The following is a 22638-nucleotide window of genomic DNA, read 5'->3' on the forward strand; positions in this document are numbered from 1 at the left end:
ATTAGCTGTTTAGTAACTGTTTCTCATGGGTATCTAAACAAAAGTGGATCTTTAGATTGAATTAGCATAAAATTGTAGTAGGGTTTTGGAGAACAGGGCCTCTTGCTTGTCTGGTCTCAGTATACCTATCTATGACCATGTCACTGACATTATGTATCGGAGAAATTCTGAAATTTCACGTTAACATATCACTGTCTACTGAATTTACCCGTTCTTAGCATGTAGGACAAAAAAAACGTAACTCATACTGGGCTGTGGCCTTGGTATCATTGTAACTTTAACAATTTATTGCCCTTGATGCTAGAGAAATTGATGATTTTGCTGTATTGTATTCAGTTGGGGATGGGGGTAGTTTGTTCCTCCAATAAGATACCTGGTTCTCTCTCAGGGCTTTTTGGAAATGGTGTGGAAACCAATAGTACTGCTACTTGAAAAACATTCTCTGTTCCTTAGAATTAAGTGCTATAAAATGTGGAGCAAGGAGGTGAATTGAGTGCAGAGGAGTAGAGAGCTTGGTAGGTGAGGAACCATCTGAATGGTATGAGGAAATGCTGGAACAGCAAGAACAAAAGGCCACTGTTGCTTTTCTTTATGATGGTTCTATGTCTGCGTACCAGAGGACAATTTTAGTCTTCCCCGTTACCTCTTCTAATGAGCAGATTACGTATACCTGGACTTTGCATTCTAGTTGCTGAAGTCTTGCTTTGCAGTCTCGATTTCATACGTAAGAGGAGTATAGGATTGCATATCACCTTATCCACATTTTATGTGCAATGGAAGATTTTTATGCTGGTCAAGTAACATGTGGAAAACCTAAAAGTTCATTTATTTAATGCTGCAGATTGTGAAGCTGTTGCTTCGACATGGTGGAAATCCTTTTCAAGCCAATAAGCATGGGGAGAGACCTGTTGATGTTGCTGAAACTGAAGAGTTGGAAATGCTGTTGAAAAGGGAGGTGCCTATATCTGATGATGAGGACAGTTGCTCAGGTAAAAGTAGCCGTTTAATTGCATACTTCAAGTGCATCAATTCACCTGAAGTTAGGTGGGTTTGATCTTTTGCATAATGTTAGCTATTAAAAGTAGCTGCAGGTAGCAATTGCTATTGCTAAAGTTGATTTCCACTTTTAGTTTTACAGGTAGTTTTCAAATCTTTCAATTGAATTATCTGAAATGTTTATTATGACTTTTTCATTTCTCTCTCTGGCTCTGGATGTTCCTGCTTGAACCAGATGACCTACAGAGGGCTCTTCCAACCTCAACCATTCTGTGATTCCGTAAAAATTACATGAGGGAGAGCATCGTGTCACATGATTGTTAGAGTCAGTTTCTTTTTCCCTAACAACAATGAAAACAACCAACACCAACCACCAACTAAAGAAATGAAAAAAAAAAAAAAAAAAAACCAAAACCCAAACCAAACCCCTAGGAATTTTCTATTCAAAGTTTCACTATTCTTAAAGAAAAAAAAAAAAGCATATTGCTCTATGTAAAGCTGATAAATGTTCTGATGGTAGTGTTAACTTTTTTGGCAATGGAAGAATAGCCTGAAATGTAGTGCATAATCATTCTGTTTTAAGGGACAGTCATGGAATTGCTCCACAGAATCTGCTTAAGCTTAGCCAAATCATGAATCTTAAGAAAAATATTTTTACATATGCATAATTGTTGCTATTTAGCAATTGATTCCTCAACAGTTGTCTGTCTGTGCAGGGTATTGCTTAGTTTCCGTGGGCTGGTCTCCAAGAGGAGCAGAATGTTCTCTGCGTTTTTTCCAAGGAGTCAGGCTTAGCGAATAGGTGATCCATCTCCTGTACTTGCATTGCCTTACCTTTGGTCATTACAGAGTAAGCTCTCTCATGTGTTTGGGATGGGGAAAGACTGTTAGTAGCAAAGCAAACAGAGACATGGAAGAGAGAAGCAGCAACTACCTTGTAGAAAAAGGATGAAGGGAAGGCACAGACAAGCTACAAGGATGGTTATAGTTAAGGCAGGAAGATGATGGCATGTATATGTGGGCGAGGGGGAATATATAAAAAGCTGGTAGCACAGAACTATTAATATGTTCTGGGTGCTACAGATAATATAGAAGAGGGACTTCTGGGATCTATTTTATTGATACTGTGTAGGTGAGGAGCCTGCTGGCAAGGGATGTGCCTAACCATTGTATACTGGCAGTTGGTCCACAGAGAATCGTACTGGAAATGAGGGGGACTCTTGCAGCAGAACTTTTTTTTTTCTCATTCAAAATTTTAATGCATTGAAACTGCTTCATCACTTTCCTTATACTATTATTTCAAACTCTTCTGTTACTTTTTATTCAGTATGCCAAATCTCTAGTCCATAGTACTGAATATTACAATACTCAGTCCTTTTTAAAAAGCAAACTGATAGATTCAGGTTGACTCAGAACCTTGTTTGGAGGAAACAATACATCCAGAAATACTTTTTAAAGATATTTGAGTTTTAGGTTTTTCATTCATTCATTTGATCAGGTGGTAATAACACTCCATATGTTTCCTAAAATTAAATTTTAGGAACAGTTGAGAGGTTTACATTTTGGACTTGCAAGTCCAAGTCATCCAGTACAACATACTTGTTCCACGTGATAAACTTGTATAGCAGAGACCAATTGCAGTAAATCATAGCATGGTCTACTTCAGGCTATCCATATCAGGTACATGAGGAAATTTCTTTACACAAGCAGCTGTCTTTTAAGAATAAAAACTTATCTGCCATTGAAACATGCACAATAGATGAGGCTTACAAAATTTCAAGTGCATTGTTGTTATTAGATTGAGATATAAATGCTAATTAATATTTTTACATACCTGAGTGACAGCTGTAAAGTGTGGGGAGCAGTTTGGTTTCATGACCTTTTGTTTATTCTTACAAAGCTTAATTCCAGTGAGAAGGTTTATTGTATGTTTTGAGTGTTTTTTTTCTTTTTTCATTTGTATAGCAGTATGACTGCTGAACTGAACTATTTTGTCCTGAACTAATGTGTGAGGAATGTCCCATCAGTATTCAACTAATTTTTGGTTTTCTTACTCTAGATTCTGAAGAAGCTCCATCTGTAAATCCTTCTAGCGTAGAGGGGAACGTTGATTCGGAAGCAGAAAAGGACTCTGTAGCAAATAACAGCAAACAAACGGTCCCTAGTAAGGCACCACTTCCATCTGCTCTTGATGAGTATGAGTTTAAAGATGATGATGAAGATGAAATGAAAAAAATGATCGATGACAGACATATTCTTCGAAAAGACCTAAGGAAGGAGGATGAGACTGAAGTTGAAAAGAACAGCTTGTTTGTGAAACAAGAAAAAGTTGTCTTCTCAAAATCATTTAAAAGCAAAAAGCAGAAACCATCTAGAGTTCTGTATTCAAGTTCTGAAAGTTCAGATGAAGAAATACTTCAGGATAAGAAGATAGTCTCTCCTTGCTCTATTTCAGAGACATCAAATTCTGATGTAAGAGTGAAGAAAGAATACATGGTTACAAATGAACACAAACAAAAAGGCAAAGTTAAAAGGAAAGTAAAAAATCAGAGCAAAAATAAAGAGAATCAAGAACTAAAGCAAGAAAAAGAAAATGCCAGAGTAACAAATATAGCTACTTCTGGGTTAGATTCTTTAGATAAAACTAGAGAGGAAGAAACCTTTAAGAAGTCTTTCACCCCAAAAGAAGATTCTTCTTTACATCTGTTTCATATCACTGCAGGTAAATCTCCGAAGCATCCCTGTGGATTAAGTGAAAAGCAGTCAACACCATTAAAGCAAGAAAACACCAAAACTTGCTTATCACCAGGAGGTTCTGAAATAACATTGCAATCTGAATTAGTTCGGTATGAGCACAATGCTGATTCTGAATATCTAGTAGAAAGTTCTAGTGGCAAATCTTGCAAGCACAAAGAAAAAAGCAAGCATCATCAAAAAGATTTTCACTTAGAATTTGGTGAAAAATCTAGTCCAAAAATTAAAGAGGAAGATAATACATCAACATTAGAGAATTCAGAGTATACTCTGAGAAAGATTGACAAGGAAGGTAAAACACTTAAAAAGCATAAATTAAGACACAAAGAAAGAGAAAAGGACAAGCACAAAAAGGAACAGGATGGGGAAAAGGAAAAACATAAACATAACGTTAAAGAGGTTCAAAGAAGTATTGAGTTTGACAGAGAATTTTGGAAAGAGAACTTTTTCAAAAGTGATGAAAATGACGATATGTTGTTAAATATAGAACATGAATCTCTTTCTTCAGACAGAAAATCAAAGCTAGAAAAAGCAAAAGAAGATAAGTTAGTTAAGGAGAGACAGTTCCAGAAAGAGAGAAATGCTAAAGAGGAGAAAGAGAAGAACAAAAAGGAGAATGAGAAGTTTTTCAAGGATGAAAAAATAAAAGATATAAAAGAAGAAAAAGAAATTAGGCTTGCAGATAAAGAAATTGAATTGTTCTGCTTTGGTGTTAAAGACGAGGGAGCCAGCGTGCATTTAATAGAAAAAGAAACAGATACTGAAAAGCAGGAAAAGAATTTAAAGGAAAATAAAGAAAAGCCTGAAAAGCGAACCTCCACCAAAGAAAAAGATGTTGAAAAGATAGAAAGAAAAAATGGAGAAAAAGAGAAAAAGGTAAAACATGAATACAAGACGGAGAAAGAAAAAGAAAAAGCAGAAATAAATGAAAATATAGAGAAAGTAAAGGAGAAGCCCAATTTCCAGCAAGCAGAAAGATGCCATAAGGAAAATGATAAAATAAAAAGCACAGGTATTCTTAAAAAACTTGATGACAAAGAAAGAAGTAAAGAAAAAAACGATAAGAAGCATGATAAAGAAAAGGCTGATAAAGACAGACATTGGGCTGAAAGCAAAGAAAAACACTGCACTGAAAGAAAAGTCAAACAGTCTGAAAAAGAATTCGAATATACTAAATCAGAAAAAAATAGAAATAAAGACAAAGAAAAGGAACTTGAAAAAAAAGACAAATCTAAAGACAAGGAGATCTCAACAGTAGCAAACTCAAAACATGTGCCAGAGGAAAGGAGATGCAGTATTACAGAAGGTAATAAAACCGTGCATGACAAAGTGTTGTCTTTGAAAGAAAAACCAAAAGATGATTTGTTGAAAACTCCAGATGGTAGAGAGAAAGATAAAAAAGATAAAGATATAGACCGATACAAAGACAGAGACAAGCATAAAGATAAACTACATCAAACTAGTTTACTTAAACTAAAACTCGAACATGAGAAACTTAAGCCTAAACCAGCTCCTGCAGCAAAGGATGCTCGACCTAAAGAAAAAAGATTAGTCAACGATGATTTAATGCAAACTAGTTTTGAAAGAATGCTTAGCCTTAAAGATCTGGAAATAGAGCAGTGGCATAGAAAACATAAAGAAAAAATAAAACAGAAAGAGAAGGAACGTTTAAGAAACCGCACTTGTTTAGAACTTAACAAGATGAAAGAAAAACCAAAACACTCATTAGCTGAAGTAAAAAGCAAAGAACTGATTCGTTCAAAAAGCTCTGAGTTGCCAGATGTTTGTATGAAGGAAAAACAGCAGAAAGATGCTACAAGTAATAGATCGCAATCAGTAGATACAAGAAGTGTCAATGTTATAAAGTCTTCCTTGGTTTTAGACAATTTAAATAGATCTCCCAAATCAGAAAGTGAAAAGGCAGGTCTGAGCTCCAGATCAGTGTCCATGGTTTCAGTTGCAAGCTCTGAGGATTCTTGCCATACCACAGTAACTACTCCAAGGCCTGTAATTGAATATGACTCAGACTTTATGCTAGAAGGTTCTGATTCCCAAATGTCTTTTTCACAATCACCATTTTTGGCAAGTGCCAAATCACCAGCCCTTCTTGAAAAAGAGACCGATGGTCTTGCTGAGTTGCCAGATCGCATTAAGCCGCCTTTTGCAAACAGGCTTCCACCAGCGTACGTTAGATCAGCTTCTGTTGAAGATGTTAAACTGGTTTTAAATGAGTGTAGACCTGTCGTAGAGGTTCGAAGGTGCAGCATGCCTGCTGCTGTTTCTGAACACAGCAAACTGCCTCGACTATCAGAAGAAAATAATCAGAATACTCTGCCATCAGTTCAGGCTTATGTTAGCACTTCTCCTAAACCAGAACTACCGTGTAGCATGCTTGAAAGAGATTTTCAAAGTAGTATGTCTGGTTTGCAGTCAAACTTTACATCATCTCTGACTGGAGCCGCTAGCAACAAGCAGGCAACAATGAGTACAAGTACCATTAAAAGTACTGCTCAGATGAGCCCGTCAGAAGACTATAATATACATTTAGAGCCATGTAGTCAAAGTGGTGTGACTCAGCAAACCAAACCATGGGATGTGCCTTTTGACAGACTTAATTCATTAAACAATGAGTTTAACAGCTCAGGTTACGGTGTATCAGAGCAAGATACTAACAGTGTTATAGCAATGCATAATTCTGAAAACAGGACGTTAAAAGAGCAACAAGTATCTGAATTTTTGCCTCAGCATGCTGAAATTAAGAGAAGTTCCAGTTCTCAAGAATCTGCATCAGTTTTGCCTTCACAGTCGCCTTGTTCTTTACCTATTCAGCCACCCCTCGATGTGTCTAAACACATTTCTTTACCAGGTATTAGCAGTCAAGGGTCATCATTTGTACAACAACAAAATCTAGTTCAAACTACAACTTCTACCTTGGATACAGATGCTACTAGTACCAGAGAGCTGGAGAATGCTTTCTTCCCTTCAAACATTAAGAAGGCTGATGCACCCATTGCTGTATATTCTGAGAACTCTGCGAAGGATATTTCACAGAGCTATGAAAGGCTGAATGATTTACCTATGGTACAGTTAGAAAAAGATATTCCTGAAAGTGATAGCAGTTCACAATTAAATGTAAATTCATACACATTCAGTAAACTTGTTTGTAAGAATGCTCACAGTGAAGTGGATAGTAACACAGCAGATACTTCAGACATTAGAAATGAAAAAGCTCAACAAGAAAAGTTGGTTTCGGTGCATGTTGTTGATAATAAAGCCAACGTCGATCTCTGTGAACTAAGTTCAGGAATGTCAAAGGGAATTATGAATGAATCAGCTAATAAAAAACCCTGCGCTGCAGACAGAGAAAATGTGTTGACAGATGATCTACCACAGTACTCCTCTTTATCTAATTTGGAAAATAGTTCACAACAAATTACACCGGAAGAGGTACATAAATACAGCCAAATAGTTAAACTAGATGAAGAAATTGCTGGGGATCAGAAGATGGAACAGCAAGAAGTACCTCAAAGAATTACAAGGAACAGAGCAAATATACTTGCTAACCAGGGCAAGCAGAATCCTGTTGGCTGTGCGCAGACATCAGAAAAAGAGTCTGAATCATCAGCATCTATGAAAGCAAGGATTAGATTAACTGAAGAGGATGATGCTCAGGTACATCATCCACGTAAAAGAAAGGTGTCGCGTGTGCCTCAGCCTGTGCAAGTGAACCCTTCTTTACTGCAAGCTAAGGAGAAAACCCAGCAGTCACTGGCAGCTATTGTTGATTCTTTGAAACTTGAAGAGATTCAGCCATACAGTTCTGAGAGAGCAAACCCATATTTTGAATACTTGCACATAAGAAAAAAAATAGAAGAGAAGCGTAAATTACTGTGCAGTGTTATTCCTCAGGCACCTCAATATTATGACGAATATGTGACCTTCAATGGCTCATACCTACTGGATGGCAATCCCTTGAGCAAGATATGCATCCCAACTGTAAGTAATATGGTCTTTAAATGTACTGCACAATGAAAGGCATGCTTTGGTTTTATTTTTGTAACTTTTGTGTTCTTCCTAACTTGCTTCTGAATACTTGTGCTGAAAATATTAAGTCGACATGGCAAATTAATATTGACAAGTAATGTCATATTTAAAAGCCCCAACCAGTGGAAAATATAAACAGTAGTTTCACAGTCATTACGAGACAAACCATCATGTATGACACCTGTAAAAGGCACACAGACAAATACTACATTTCAAAGTATTTACTACTGTAAAGCCCACCCTTTCAAAAGTAAAGTCAGTTGTTGAGAGCTTCTCTGAATTTCTGCTGGCAAAAATTTGGTTAAAACTAATTATTCAAAGCTGTTTCATTTGAGGGAGGTGGGGGTGGATGTGCAGTGCTTCAAAATATTAAGTCCATCATCAAAAGTTTTAGGTAGAAGAGTGCCTGCTAGCTATCTCAGTTTCTCCTTAATACTCTCAAGAGCAGCAGATGGAATCTTCTGTGTCCCAGCTTTTGTAATCCATCATTTTAAGATGTTCTGGATTTTATTTAATTATGTGAAGTTCTTTTCCTTTTCACTGAAGAACATCCATAGTTCAAGGACGCTTGTTTAGTTCTAAGCTCTTCATAGTTCTGACACTGCCATATCCCTGATGACAGCTGCGAAGGAGCTCCATGCAATGCCGAACAGAACTCACTCAAGTGCAGTTAATACTACTATTTGCTGTGGAGGTACCCCTCCAGATGTCTCACAATAACATGGTCCCTGCTGGTCTTTGTTTTGATGTCAGTGTAATCACAGTAGCACCTGAATCATACTTCCTTTCTTTGCCTCTCAGCACATCTGATTTTGTGCTTATTGTGTTCTATGTGGGGGGAGAGGGGAGACCCAAAACATTGTGCATTGAGGGCTTTCTGCTAGCCACTTTTAAGTACTGTTACTCCTGGGAGTAGAAGGAGGTTTTATATTTTTCCACCTATTATCTGATCCACTTAGATTGCTCTAGCTGTGAGGTAAAACATATTAGCTTAAACCTGTTCGAATGGTTTAAGTTAACACACATAATAGCTGGAATAGGCTGAGACCATGTATTTGATTTCCTAAAGCAGGTGTTTGGCTGACATACAGTAGCTTGGTAACGTTAGAATTCACTAGTATTTGATTCTATGCCCACTACTTAAGATATGTCAAGTTAAGGAAAAATCTGAGTTCAGGAGGAATGGGAAGAATATCTTAATCCTTGAATGGCAAAAATGCCTACTAAACTGAAATGTTTGTGTGTATGAAGTCTCATATGGAATCATAGAATGGTTTGGGTTGGAAGGGACCTCAAAGACCATCTCATTCCAACCCCCCTGCCATGGGCAGGGACGCCCTCCACTAGACCAAGTTGCCCAAAGCCCCATCCAACCTGGCCTTGAACACTTCCAGGGAGGGGGCGTCATCCACAACCTCTCTGGGCAACCTCTCCCAGTGCCTCACCACCCTCACAGAAAAGAATTTATTTCCTTATATCTAATTTAAATCTACCCTCCTTCAGTTTAAAGCCATTATCCCTTGTCCTATCACTCCATGCCCTTGTTAACAGTCCCTCTCCAGCTTTCCTGTAGGCCCCTTCAGGTACTGGAAGGCTGCTATAAGGTCTCCCTGGAGCCTTCTCTTCTCCAGGCTGAACAACCCCAACTCTCTCAGTGTGTCTTCATAGGAGAGGTGCTCCAGCCCTCTGATCAGCTTCGTGGCTCTACTCTGGACTTGCTCCAACAGCTCCTTGTCTCTCTTATACTGGGGACCCCAGAGCCGGATGCAGTACTCCAGGTGGGGTCTCACGAGGGCAAAGTAGAGGGGCAGGATCACTTCCTCTGATCTGCTGGTCATGCTTCTTTTGATGCAGCCAGGACACGGTTGGCTTTCTGGGCTGCAAGCACACATTGCCAGCTCATGTTCAGCTTCTCATCAACCAACACCCCCAAGTCCTTCTTCTCAGGGCTGCTCTCAATCCATTCTCCACCCAGCCTGTAGTTGTGCTTGGGATTGCGCTGACCCACATGCAAGACCTTCCACTTGGCCTTGTTGAACCTCATGAGGTTTGCATGGCCCCACCTCTCAAGCCTGTCAGGGTCCCTCTGGATGGCATCCCTTCCCTCCAGCGTGTCGACTGCACCACACAGCTTGGTGTCGTCAGCAAACTTGCTGAGGGTGCACTCGATCCCACTGTCCATGTCACCGACAAAGATGTTGAACAGTGCCGGTCCCAGTACCGACCCCTGAGGAACTCCACTCATCACTGATCTGCACTTGGATATCAAGCGATTGACCGCAACTGTTTGAGTGTGACCATCCAGACAATTCCTTATCCACTGAGTGGTCCATCCATCTCCAAATTAGAGACAAGGATGTTGTGTGGGACAGTGTGAAATGCTTTGCACAAGTCCAGGTAGATGTTGTCAGTTGCTCTTGCCTTATCCACCAGTGCTGTAAGCAAGCACCCAGTCTTCAGCCTCTCTGTTTCTGAATGGACTAGTTATTATGTTGACTTTAAGATAACTCGCCTCTACTTGAGATGCTGTCTTAGCTCTTTCCAGTAGAGTTTGAAGATTCTTTTGGTTAAGCAATGAACACAAATTTAATATATAAAAGTAAATTTTAACATTTGTGTTTACTTCATTCCAGAGGTAGTCGTAATCCCCGTATAAGCTGTTTCCTCTCATTTTTCCACTATGCCCCCTGTGTGTGCCTAAGAGAATTAGTATGTGTATCCTCTAAGGTTAAGCAAGTTCTCTTGTCTGATGGTGACCACAGTTCTTTGAAATTAGTTAATCAAGTATAGTCTGAGGAAAGATGTGGGTAAGATGACACCTGTATTTGGCCTATGAGTGAAGTAGGATGTATAGTAAGCTTTGCTACAATGTATCAGGCTATCAGCCTTTGCCAGTCTAGAAATCTTTCTCAGTAGCTGTTGTAGCTTCTATAAAATATCTTTATCACAGCAAGCAGAGAGATTTTTTTTTCTTTAATAGCAGCTGCTACTCAAGTACATACTGTTTCCAAGCTACAACTTACTGATTTGGCATCACACTTCAGTGCTTAATTTGGGATAAGCAGAAAGTGGAGAAGCACAGCATATATGTTTCCCTTGCCCATCATCTACCTGGGCAATAGAATTCATTTCCCTGTCATAAATGACAATGTGTGTAGGCACTATAAGAAAGGGTGGATTATTGACTTGGTATTAAAGCATTGCCTCATGCTTCCTTCCTGTCTCTTGCTGTGCAGTTCAGGAGAATAAATATGGGTAGTTGGGTAGTGTAAATTCTTCGGTAATGATGTTCAGTAAATATCAGAGATGAATGCATCCTCCCCATTCTCATGCTTTTAATTGCTGAAAAAACCTCTTAAAAATGTGAATAGGTGCTTGAAGGATTACAGTTACTGATTTTTTTATTATCTCATTTAGATTTCTGGGTTGTTTCCCTACATGTACATGTTCTGGTGATACTGATGTTTTAAACTTACTTGTTTTGTATATGCTTTCATGGTACTGTTAATCTTCTACAGTTGTAGAAAGAACAGGTGAAGCTTTTTATTCCATGCTGGTAGGAGCAAAAGGGAAGGAAAAAAAATACTGAGAAGCTAAAATAAATAATTAGGAAATTGGTGTTTATTTCCATTAGGAGAAAAAGTGTAAGAAGGCTGCATGAGTTGTAATCTAAAGAGGGGGATATTTTAAGCATTTTCATTTTGTCTGAAAAAATAATCTACAGTACAGCTAAATGCTTTGTTTAATTACTGTTATTTGTGTAAATACAAATTTTTGATAAAATTTCTCAGGTTTCTTTCCAACAAAACATGTTGTTATGCATAGAATGTGTAATTTAATATGCACCTGCAAAATGACCTGTCTGCTGGGATTGTTGCTTTTTTTTTTAAATTTTTCCTTAGGTGGTGGTTTAATGACTCTCTGTTAACCTGATTTTTGCCTTATTGATTTATATAGGGTACATAAAAGTAGATACTCTCTTAAATTATTCCTGTGTTTTAGATATCACTGTGTGAAGGGCTACATGAAGACAATATATTTAGCTCTGACACCCTGGGACTCGGAATAGTTTGTGTAACATACTGTTCTCTGCATTGGAATTTTAATGATGCACTATAGTTTATCTGATGAACTTCAAACATCCTGTAGGTGGGAACCAGGAGGTGGTGTGTGTGCTTAAGTCTGATTTCCACAGCCTTGTTTATATACTGTAATTTATGACCCGTATCACCTAAGGCCGTAAGGATAGTCACGTATGACTTGTGGCTTCCCTCTCACCAGTGCAAACACAAAACATAAGATAGGAGACATCAGGTCAGTTCAAAACAGAAGGAAACAAATCTGAATCTTTTAACAGAGTAAATTTAAATTGTACTTAACTATGTTGCCTTTCAGATTGCTACATCAGTATGTTCTGCAGGGTTCAGTCATCTTTATCAGTACTGCCTCCTGAGAAGAGATACTAAGATGATTCACTTCCAGTTTCCGATGGCTATCTAGCAGATACGCTTCTAGTAAAAGGGATTCTGTCCAGTCTCTCTGGCATTGTTGTAGAAACTTAAGTGGTAAAAGCTGATTTTAGTGGTGTTACCAGAAACTTGCTTCCTGAATGCATGAAATGTTACAGCAATAGAGCGAGCCAGTCAATTTGGGTGGCATGGGTGAGGGCAGATAGATAGGGATGTGTGAAAATAATTGCAGAAATTTTGTGTATGTGTGAATCTGAGTTAGCTGAAGCATTGCTCCTTTTTATAACGGGCACAAATGAGGATTGGAGGTTTATAGAGTGAAGAGTTGGTGTCCTTGTAGTTGTTATGAAGGATGCAAGGCATGCAAGAAACTTTCTTAACTGATTTTCATGTGTTGGAGATGGTGAGGGTATGTCTTGAACCTTAGCTATTACCAAACAAACCTTGTGCGATGGCTGCCTTCTGGTGAAGCACAGCAAAGCAGTGAAAGGCTGAATTCTGTCTAGCTTTTCTGGGTAGTTTCTCAGACTGGGATTAGAGAACGCTTTAGAAGGCAGGGCTTCTTTGTTTCCCTGTCTTCTGTATGGAGTCTGGGCCCTTAAGAAACTAGTTATCAAACTTATTTTGGTTATACAAGAAATTAAGGTCACCTTTTCCTTGTGGCATTCGGTTTCATGCTCTGTTCTTCGAAGTCCAACGCATGTGTTCCTATTTTCCCTACACACCTTCTGTGGTCTCTTTACTAACCATTTCTTTGACTAGAAGATCCAAGAGGCTTCTTGCCTTGAAACCTTTAGCTTCAGTTTCCTTTGAGACCAGAAAGTTTACTTCCTTTGTCCAAATTCAGTGCTGGTTCGCAAGCTGGGATTTCCAACAGGTGCTGCAAGACGACTCTACCCCTGTTTGCGGACTTTAAGGATGTGAAGCTCTTTCTTCCCATGTTCCCAAGAAGAGAGGGGGGGAAAAGTTCGTAAAATAATGTAAACAAACTCGGCCCTGTATTTAGCTTTATGTTTTGGAAGACAGCATAGGGCTGACCGAAGTGTTTATTAGTGCATACAGAGGCAGGAGCGATCTCTGGGATCCTAAAACCGCACACAGGCAGCCTTTTGTGCCGCTAGAGCGTAGCGTTCGCCCCGAACGCTGCTGAGGACATTCGGGGGTGCCGCCTGGGTTGGGCGGGCCCCAGTTACCGCCGCTGGGAGCCCCGCGCCCGCGCGTCTCCCTCCCGCCGGCGGGGGCCGAGCCCGCCGCAGCGCTAGGGCGCCCCCTGCTGCCTGGGCCGCCCCGGGCCCGGCGGCCTCAGCGGGCTGCCGAGGGCGGGGGGGGGGGGGGGGGGGGGGGGAACTGCCCGCTCCTTTTCAGTGTTGGCTGGAAAATGTCTCTGCGGCTGATCGGCAAAAGCAGGGATCTAATAAAACAGTTCTGGGACCTGGAAAAGGCTTTTAATAAAAGCTGCGGTGTAATTGCAGCCTCACGGAGGCAGGGGTCACTTATACGTTCAAATAAAAGTCCACACAAGTTGACTGTGGAGATAATTAAGTCCTTTCCAGCTATTTCCTATGGTGCTGATCCGTATTTCTGTTGCAAAATTAAACGGTCTGTAATTTTAAAGGAATAACATTTTATAGTAACATTTGCAGTTGTTCAGGTGATACGGATGCTCGCCAGGTCTGAAATTTTTATTTCTGAATAACTTAGCTGCATAAACTCAAAGACTGTTTATAGACAGATTATTTATATTCTTATGCTGTGTGCTTCTCTATTAACAAAAGCACTGAGATTTTTGAGAGATCTTTTTGGCTTTAGTAAAATTAATTAAATAAAAGCTTGGTGTTACCACAAGCACCTCATCTCATTTTATTGAAAGACTGTGGTAGCACTGTTGTACTGAATGCAAAGTTTCCAGGCAAAACTAGACTGCAGTATATCTCAAGCTGAACTTAAACATGCTGAAATCCATTATGATTGAGACAGATTATTTCAGTAGGTGTTTGTGGTTTGGGTTTTGGTTGTTGTTTCTTTTTGTTGAGTTTGTTTTTAATACTGGTGACTTACACAAAAATAGCATATGCCATAATGTTACTCACCAATTTGGGAGCCAAACTGTTTTCATTGAGAAGTGTATCTTAGAAGTTTGAAACATGAAGGAGTTGAATGTCATTTTATACCAAATAATAATTTAAGGAATGCACTGCAGTCATTTATTGAATATGTTCTTTAATTCCAAAGATACTGGCTAACTTCCAGTTGGGGAAAAAAATTGTCCTGAAATAATTTTCCAAGATAACACTAATTGAATAATTTTTGGTAGATAAATCACTTTGTAACTGGAGTGTATAGGTGCAAGATTGATAGTAGTAATACAATGTGTCCATATTTGCATAATGGCTTTGTTATTTCTTGAACAGTTGCAAGATCCATATTATGGAATAGAATTATTTATGTCTATGTGTTTGTGTTAGGTACAAGGTAGAGTATAATACCTGTAGGTATGTATTTCAGCTGCAGTTTCTGAGCATTAGCAGTAGTAAGCAGTATTTTCTTTAGTTTTGATGAGTCTTTCCAAGGCAGTATCAGTGCTCTTAAATCCAGCAGTTGTTAAAAGCTGTGCTGAGCTGTCAAACAGAACTTGCAGAGAGAAAAGTAAACTTTGGGTGGAGCTTTAAAACTCCCAAGATGTTTATTAGTTATTTCTCAAGAAACATCTGATTTCTGTAGTTGCCATGACGGCTCCAGGTGCCTTTTCAGTGTTTTTCATACAGCTCAGTCAGGACAGTAATACTGGTTGTTTACTATAATTGACTAAAAATGCAAAATGTTTAGCAAATTAATAAGTGTTGATAGCTCACTCAAGTCTATTTGATTTTTTTTTTTTGTATAAGCTTTTAAAAAACACCTATTTGAATAACTGACAGGAGGAAGCGCTTTTCCAAGCCACTGCCTGGCGCTCTAGTGTACTTTTGTGCTTGCCTGTGTTCTGCATGATTGTAACATTAGGAATATGGTTGGTTATCTTTTGTGCCATATAAAATACCAGTGACACTGTATAGATATATCTACAGTGACTTATTTTTTTAGCAATATTTTTCTTTGTCTTACTTTGCTCTTGTATTTGGCTAGGCAGTTTTTAACTTCTCAAAATGAACAGTTGTGCTTTAAAGAGTCTTTAAAATTGAAAGCAAGTTGTATTTTTACTATCTTCTAATGTATAGCTGTCTTAAAGAACAGCTATGGCATGCTGACAGTGACTGGTTAAAAGCACTGAACAGTTTGAAATGCTATTTTGGTCGGGTTTATTAACTTTATGGTAAAGAATCCTTAAAATCTTTTATTGCAAATGGATTGAAGTCACATAATTAATGGAATGTACAAAACTCTCGTATTTTCCCTAAAAAATACCTTGCTTTGTTTTTAATAAATGCTGAAATCATACAGGCAATGTTAAATGTATGTTAAATACATATTCACTGTACTATTTATAAACCCTTTTCCACAGATTACACCACCTCCCTCACTGTCAGACCCACTTAAAGAATTATTTAAACAACAGGAGGTTGTAAGGATGAAACTACGTTTACAGCACAGTATTGAAAGGGTAAGACGAAAGTAATTTATTTTTTTAATTTCCTAACTTTAAGGTTTAGGGTTTTTTTCAATGGATAGACTATATTTTGCTCAATTTAACAATGCTCTAGAAATAATCCGCCTTCTATCCAAATTTAGGAATTGGAGAAACTTGTAAATACAAAAAAAAAAAAAAAGGGGGTTGGACAACTGTTAGCAGAATACTTAAGTCAGTAAGAGTGCAGCTTTTTCCTGTTAATTGCTCTAAGATGTGGCCCACGTTTTTCCCAGGGGCAGTGGTGAGTGGGAAGAAAGCTGCAGACTCTAGTTTAGAAAGCTAATAATTGTTGTCGACTTCAGAATCATGTTGACTGAGTTAAAAGAATTGAAGCAGGAGTAAATTCTGTATTTGTAGAAGACACGTGGCTGTAAGACTAAAACATTTTTTTCAATATTCTGCTTGCAAAAACTGCCCAGAATGATGTTAGAACTGCTTCTGTAGGCTTCACTGAATTCGAACACAGAAATTGAGAAAATATTTCTGGCCTAAGAGTATTCTTTATTTTTAGGTTGCCCAAACCTTTTTCCTTGGCAGCCTAGATTTAGGCGTCTTGTCACTGTTGTGAGCCAGATTGCTTGTGGACACAGGCAGGACCCCTTTTGCACATAGAATGTAATTTAAGAAGCAGCTGGCTCATTAAAACCCGATGTGGTAGGTTTTTGATTAAGTTGATTTCAGTGTGGCTTAACAAACCAGTTGAGGGAGGGTTTTTATTTTAATTCAGTATTTCGGTCTAAGGCTAAGTATAAAAAAACAAGCACAAAGAATGTAAATGTGGTTTAAGTTCTGACTGAAAATAAATTAGTTGTAACCAAAGGAAGGATGCTGCTTTTTCTGTTTTCCAAGCTTTTTATAATCCACCTTCTTTTGATAAAAATTAGAGCCATTATTTGCAGAGCAGTAAACACACGCATATATTCTTTTATATCTTATAAATTCTGCTTATTTTCAGTTACTTTGCTCAAATATACTGTTCTTCAAATCCACTTTATATAACTATAAGTTAAATTTGGCCAAGTGAGCTATATTTTTTTTGTCTCAGTTCAGGAAAGAATCTTTGTCCAGCTATGCATTTATGGAGTTTCTGCACGTTGTTTAAAGAAAAAATAAATCAATTTTTAAAAATACAAAATATTTAAATTATTCTGCAAATTATATTTCTGCTTTGGTTTCCTTGGCCATTGTGCCTGGCATGACAAGCATGTGACAAAAATCTTAATATAGTCGAGACTCACACACCTATATCCCAACCCTCTGCTCCTCATACCTTCCATCTTTCACCTTATTCATTAACTAGAACTTGCCTCAGTAGCACTAAGTGGAAAATCTGGGCATGATGTTCTGCCAATGGGGGGAGGCCAGAAGTGGAGAGAAGGTGTTTTTGGTTCTGACATTCAGGGAACACTCTCTGCATCATTAAACTGAAATTTTGCCTTTGATTAATTAGAACTGCTCATCCCTTGCTTTTCAAAAGTGTAAGCCCTAAAAAGAAACGTTTACACGAATGGACATTTTTATGAATGAAACTGAAATGTTTAATTTACCAAATGTATATTTATATGTTGGTATCTTGTTCAATTAGGAAAAGCTTATTGTTTCTAATGAACAAGAAGTTCTACGTGTTCATTATCGAGCAGCAAGAACGCTAGCTAATCAAACACTACCATTCAGTGCCTGCACTGTTCTGCTGGATGCCGAGGTTTACAATGTGCCTCTGGATGCTCAGGTAACGAGATGTATTTCAGAATTTCAGGCAAAAAGGTTTTTCTAGCCTGACTCAAAAGGAGTGTTTGGATAGAATTCTGTTCCCATACTGAAAGTGTCATTGATTTGTCTGGAATTAAGATTTTGCACATTAAAGATTGTTACTTTGATTAGACCTCATTTGGGTGTACAATAACAAGAGGTTATGGGTGCGTGCACACTGGTTTTCTGTTTTGTACCATGTCTGGTTTTCCTTCACCTCCAGAAATTACGAGAAGGATAAAATGAGAAAATTACTCTGCTGTTTTTTATGAAATCAAATTTCAAACAGAGCATTCTTCAGAAGCTTACAAATATAGCTTAAACAACAAAAAAATTTATCAGAATATAAGATCCTTTTTCTCACTAGTCCAGAGAAATGGAATGCAGTAGTGTGTGATAAGATTGGTTTGTGACATTTGGAAATGTTTTGTGGCAATATTCACTTAATACTTTTCTCCTCTCTATAAGGCAGACGTTAGAACTGTTCCATAAAAAACAGATGACCAACAGTGAAATGTTGAACACTACCAGATGAAATTTTTTTCCAAATCAGCTCAAGCGCCATATTATTTATGTGCGCTGTGTTATTTGCATGTTCAGTGTTCATATTTAGTTTCCGATTAAAACCTAAAATGAGCAATCTATTTTATAATCTGCATATCTTTTATGGACCACCACTCAAGAGTGCTTTGCTGCAGCCGTATCTCTAGGAGAGTATAATTTCAGGGTGTTGGTATTTTGTGAATATGTCTGCTAACAAAAATGGAAACAGCATTCAGAACCTGTTTCAGTGACTGGGAAGAGCACATAACGCAAGGAAGAAATGTGATGTTACAGATGTGATAAAAGTGCTGATGATTTGGATGTTGGGCATTTTAAAATGAAACACATTTCCGACACATGTGGAACACCACTTTAGTCCTGGAGCCCCTTGTAGAATTATTACAGCTTCCAGTGTTTCCTCAGTCTGTTATTACATTTTTTTCCTCATCTTTAAAGACCTAGAGCTATGCACAACGAGGTGATTCAGCAGGAGATAGCAGTTTTATGGAGACTGTATTGTTCTCCCATTTTAAGCTTTACACTGACAAATTTTTAAATCATCATTTCCTTAGTAAATCTAACTGATAGGGCAAAAATGAGAATATTTTTTTTCCCTCTTCTGTTAACAGTCCAAATATCATCATTAATTCTGAAGTTCAGAATGTCCTTTGCTTTTTTTTGGTGCCCCAGTTTAGAGGACCTGAGCTTTTTAGAACTTTGAGATACATCTGAGTTATGCATATAACTGCATTTTTATAGGTAACATTTTGCAATTTATTTTAAATAAGCTGGTTCTATATTTGAATTCTGTGAAACAAAAGGAATCTTTATTGGGGGAGAAGTTGTTGTGGGTTCCCCCTCTCCCAAGTATTGCAGCTTTTTTGACCATCCATGCAATAAAAATAGTAGTGGTAAAATGCCTCTCCTTCACCCTCACTACTTCAACAGCTTTGTGTTTCAGTCTGTGGTGATTTTTCTTAGAAAATTATAATACTGGACATAATGCTCAGCAAAGTATTACATTTTTTTTAAATTATAATTGAAATCAATGTTTTAAACTACCAACTTGATGCTTTGATTTAAATTTGTTTCATGGGAAGAATGTAGATGCATAAGAAACCATTCTCTTGCAATGCGTTCTGCCACTACCCCACTAGTGACTCATAACTTCGTTCTACAATGAAGAAACATTTCTGATGAAATTTTCTTGTATTTGAATAAATAGGTGGGAAAGATTTGTAAGCAAAGATCTGGTTTCTTTTGCAGGAAAATGACCGCCTCAGAACTGGGTTTATGGGATTTCTGAGTCTTTGGAGGCTTGCCTTTATGGCTGCATGTGTTGGGCAGACCTTGAGAACCATACTTTGGAGTCATAGGGCCCAACCAAAGATGGGGGAGGAAAAAGGCCCAGTTTCTGCAGAACAGACTGTTAGCTGGTCACAGCTCGCCTAAGTGCCCGTGGTTCAGGGTTACAAGATCAGTGTTTTTGAGGGCTCTTTCCAGAACCAACCTGTTCAGCTGTCCTTGAGATCTGAAGTCTCAGATGTTTTCTAGAGATTCCAGTCCTTGCAGGGTTTTTTTGCTGTTCTTGCTCATTGCTACAGCGTACAAATTCCTATGGTGTCTTTTTCTTTTTTCCTAAAAAGGTACCAGCAGCTTGTTTGATTTAGTGATTATTATTTAAATGTTAAATTGGCATAGTCTGCCTTTAGCACTATAGATAATCTAGTTTCTCACTATGGGCAGATGCGACAGTCCAGATTCTTATTAAATAGGGTTTTTCAAAAAATATTTTTTTCACTGAGCAAGACATGTCTGCTCTTTTTTTTTTTTTTTTAATCTCCTTTTGGGGATTTTGATGGTAAAAATATTTTTTTATTATTGCTTTTGAATACTTGTGTAGCCAGTTAAGTCAGGCTGCTTAAGTTTTCCTTTAGTAATGTGTTTGCTTTTCCTGAGGGAATACTCATTTAATTTGCTACTAAATTTTAGAGACCAAAGAGAGAGCAATTTTGTGGAAGGATCTGCCTTGTACTGATGAAGACTTTAAGGCATAAAACTTTAAACCTCCTGCTCTAAACTTCAAAAATAGAGTACAGTAAATAGCTTGAGGGAATCTAAAAATACTCATTTTTATTGATCAACTGGCTCACAGTGAAAGTGGTGGTCAACATATATATGCTCGCATACCTTGATACATGGAGAGTTTATTTTTCCACCTGAAGCATTGCTTATGAAGGTCCCACTAAGTGGGTTTTATTATTTAAACTATGTTTAAGATTGAAACATTAAATAGCTTACAGCTTGAATAATTTTTTTTATTTTTTTTGCAGGCTGATGACAGCAAAACATCAGTGAGGGATCGATTTAATGCAAGGCAGTTTATGTCATGGTTACAGGACGTTGATGATAAGTTTGACAAATTAAAGGTATACTTCTTTGTCTTTCTGTTTAAAAACTCCCAAATCTCTAATGTCACTATGGAGATGAGATGAATAAATAGATTAATAAATACATTTGTATGCAATATTATAGGCTATTGTAGAGGTTTTGAGGGCAACACAAAGGAGAGTCCAGCAGTATAAAAATTAACCTTTGTTGCTATATAGTTTAATGGAATATTCTGCAAATTTCTAAAGACATAGCAGGGAAGTCACTATCACCAGAGAGGCTCCTCTCTGTTTTCAAATGTCTTGTGATATTTTTCCAAATACTAAACCAACTTCTTTCCCAATTTTAAAATAGACATGCCTTTTGATGAGGCAGCAGCATGAGGCAGCAGCTTTAAATGCGGTACAGAGACTGGAGTGGCAGCTTAAACTACAAGAACTTGATCCTGCTACATACAAATCTATCAGCATTTATGAAATTCAGGAGTTTTATGTTCCTCTTGTTGATGTTAATGATGACTTTGAATTGACGCCAATATGACAACTAGCGTCTTCTGGCTCCCCCTTTCCCTTGGACAACTAGAGACTGAGGCGCAGTGATATACTAAGGTATTTTTCTCTTGAGACAGAGCACTTAATTCTGTGGAATACTACCTTTCTCAATAATTCAGGTGTTCCTTCAGAGAAGTGCGGCACGGGCTCTTCTTCAAACCTGGAAGATGGATGCTAATTTTAAAGTCAGTGTCCCAGTAAATGCCATTATCTGTATTTTAAAAATTGCCTATAGCATTAGAGCTTATTGCTGAAAAAGCTGGTGAAACATGGTGAGTTAACAGCGCTGGAAGCTGTTAATAACTAAAACAGCCACCAAAAAACAAATTATACTTAAAATCTGCTATAAAGCTTTGTATTATGAAACTTCAGTAACAGTTGAACTCCCACAGAAAAATGATGAAAAAGCCTGTGGAAGAAAATGTAAGACTTGGAGGAAAAGAGTCTATTAATCTTATTATATTTTGTAAATTACTGTACAGTTTTCTTTTTGCAAAAAGATGTAATATTGTCTTCATTTTTAAATAATTTATTTTATACTTATTGTGCAAATGTAAATAGTCTTATAATTAATGTTCAAACCTGTATAAAATAGATATTTTAACTGTAAAACTGGTTTTGTCTAATGTTTTATTGGACCAAAGTTGTGGTTTTTATTAAGTGTAGTGTGTTTCTGGTTGGCAGGTTGTTTTTTTTTTTGTATGGCATGTGTTTGATTTAGCTGCTTGTTTCATCACCATAACTGTAAAAGAATTGAAACTGAACTGTATTGCATGCTTCACAGAACTCTTAACTCCTTTACTTCAATAACTGATACCTAAACAATTGTAATATTTACAAAATCATATTTCATATTAGTCTGCTGTTGTAATGCCATACCTATGACTTACTATACTGAAAATATTTTTGGTTAAAACAAAACAAAAAAACCCTTTTGCTCTTATATGGTGGTCTCGTAATAGAGCCTATTTTTTCCAACAAAATGCCTTTGAAAATTCTTAAATTGTATATTGTCTATTTTAATATTAATCTATGGAGGGATATGTAAATAGTTGTAAATATAATGTTTAATAAATTTTATTGGTCATGTTATTAGTTGGAATTTCTTAATATTGTAACACTTGCTATATCAAATCTTAGCATTCCTGAAATATGTAAGGAGGCTCAATGAAACTAAAAAAATTCCCGTGTTGCGAAATGTAATGCTTTTTTATTCTTAGTACTGTTAATGAGCAGAGAGTTAATTATTTATTAGTAAGAGGTTACAGATATTCATGAAAAAGATTTGTTACCCTCTAGTCCATAAATTATTGAAGAATGCTTGGGATCTGATGTCTGTGAAATTACTTCTGAAAGAAAGTGGGCTTAGGCAAGAGACCTGGTTACCCGGAAAAGAGATTTAAAGTGCTTGCTTTGAACTGATTTTTAATTACTAGGTGAACTACTACACAGTAGTTATTCCTTCTGCTTGTATGAACACCCAGGGTATCCTTCTGGTGGTGGAGAGCAAACGGGC

General features: G+C 37.5%; 1 protein-coding gene across 6 annotated transcripts in view; it reads left to right on the plus strand.

Annotated features, from left to right (window-relative positions):
• The window catches only part of ANKRD12 (ankyrin repeat domain 12), a 66416-nt gene extending 44202 nt beyond the window's left edge, over nucleotides 1-22214 (plus strand). For all 6 annotated transcript variants that reach the window (XM_075744454.1, XM_075744456.1, XM_075744453.1 and 3 more), the window contains 6 exons: nucleotides 842-989; nucleotides 3056-7746; nucleotides 15763-15861; nucleotides 17474-17617; nucleotides 20514-20609; nucleotides 20926-22214. In XM_075744454.1, the coding sequence (XP_075600569.1) occupies nucleotides 842-989; nucleotides 3056-7746; nucleotides 15763-15861; nucleotides 17474-17617; nucleotides 20514-20609; nucleotides 20926-21111 (5364 nt within the window). In that variant the 3' untranslated portion in view covers nucleotides 21112-22214. The remainder of the gene's footprint in view (nucleotides 1-841; nucleotides 990-3055; nucleotides 7747-15762; nucleotides 15862-17473; nucleotides 17618-20513; nucleotides 20610-20925) is intronic.
• The last annotated feature ends 424 nt before the right edge of the window (nucleotides 22215-22638 follow it).

Source organism: Balearica regulorum, chromosome 2 (genome assembly GCF_011004875.1).
Source record: "Balearica regulorum gibbericeps isolate bBalReg1 chromosome 2, bBalReg1.pri, whole genome shotgun sequence".
Lineage (NCBI taxonomy): Eukaryota > Metazoa > Chordata > Aves > Gruiformes > Gruidae > Balearica > Balearica regulorum.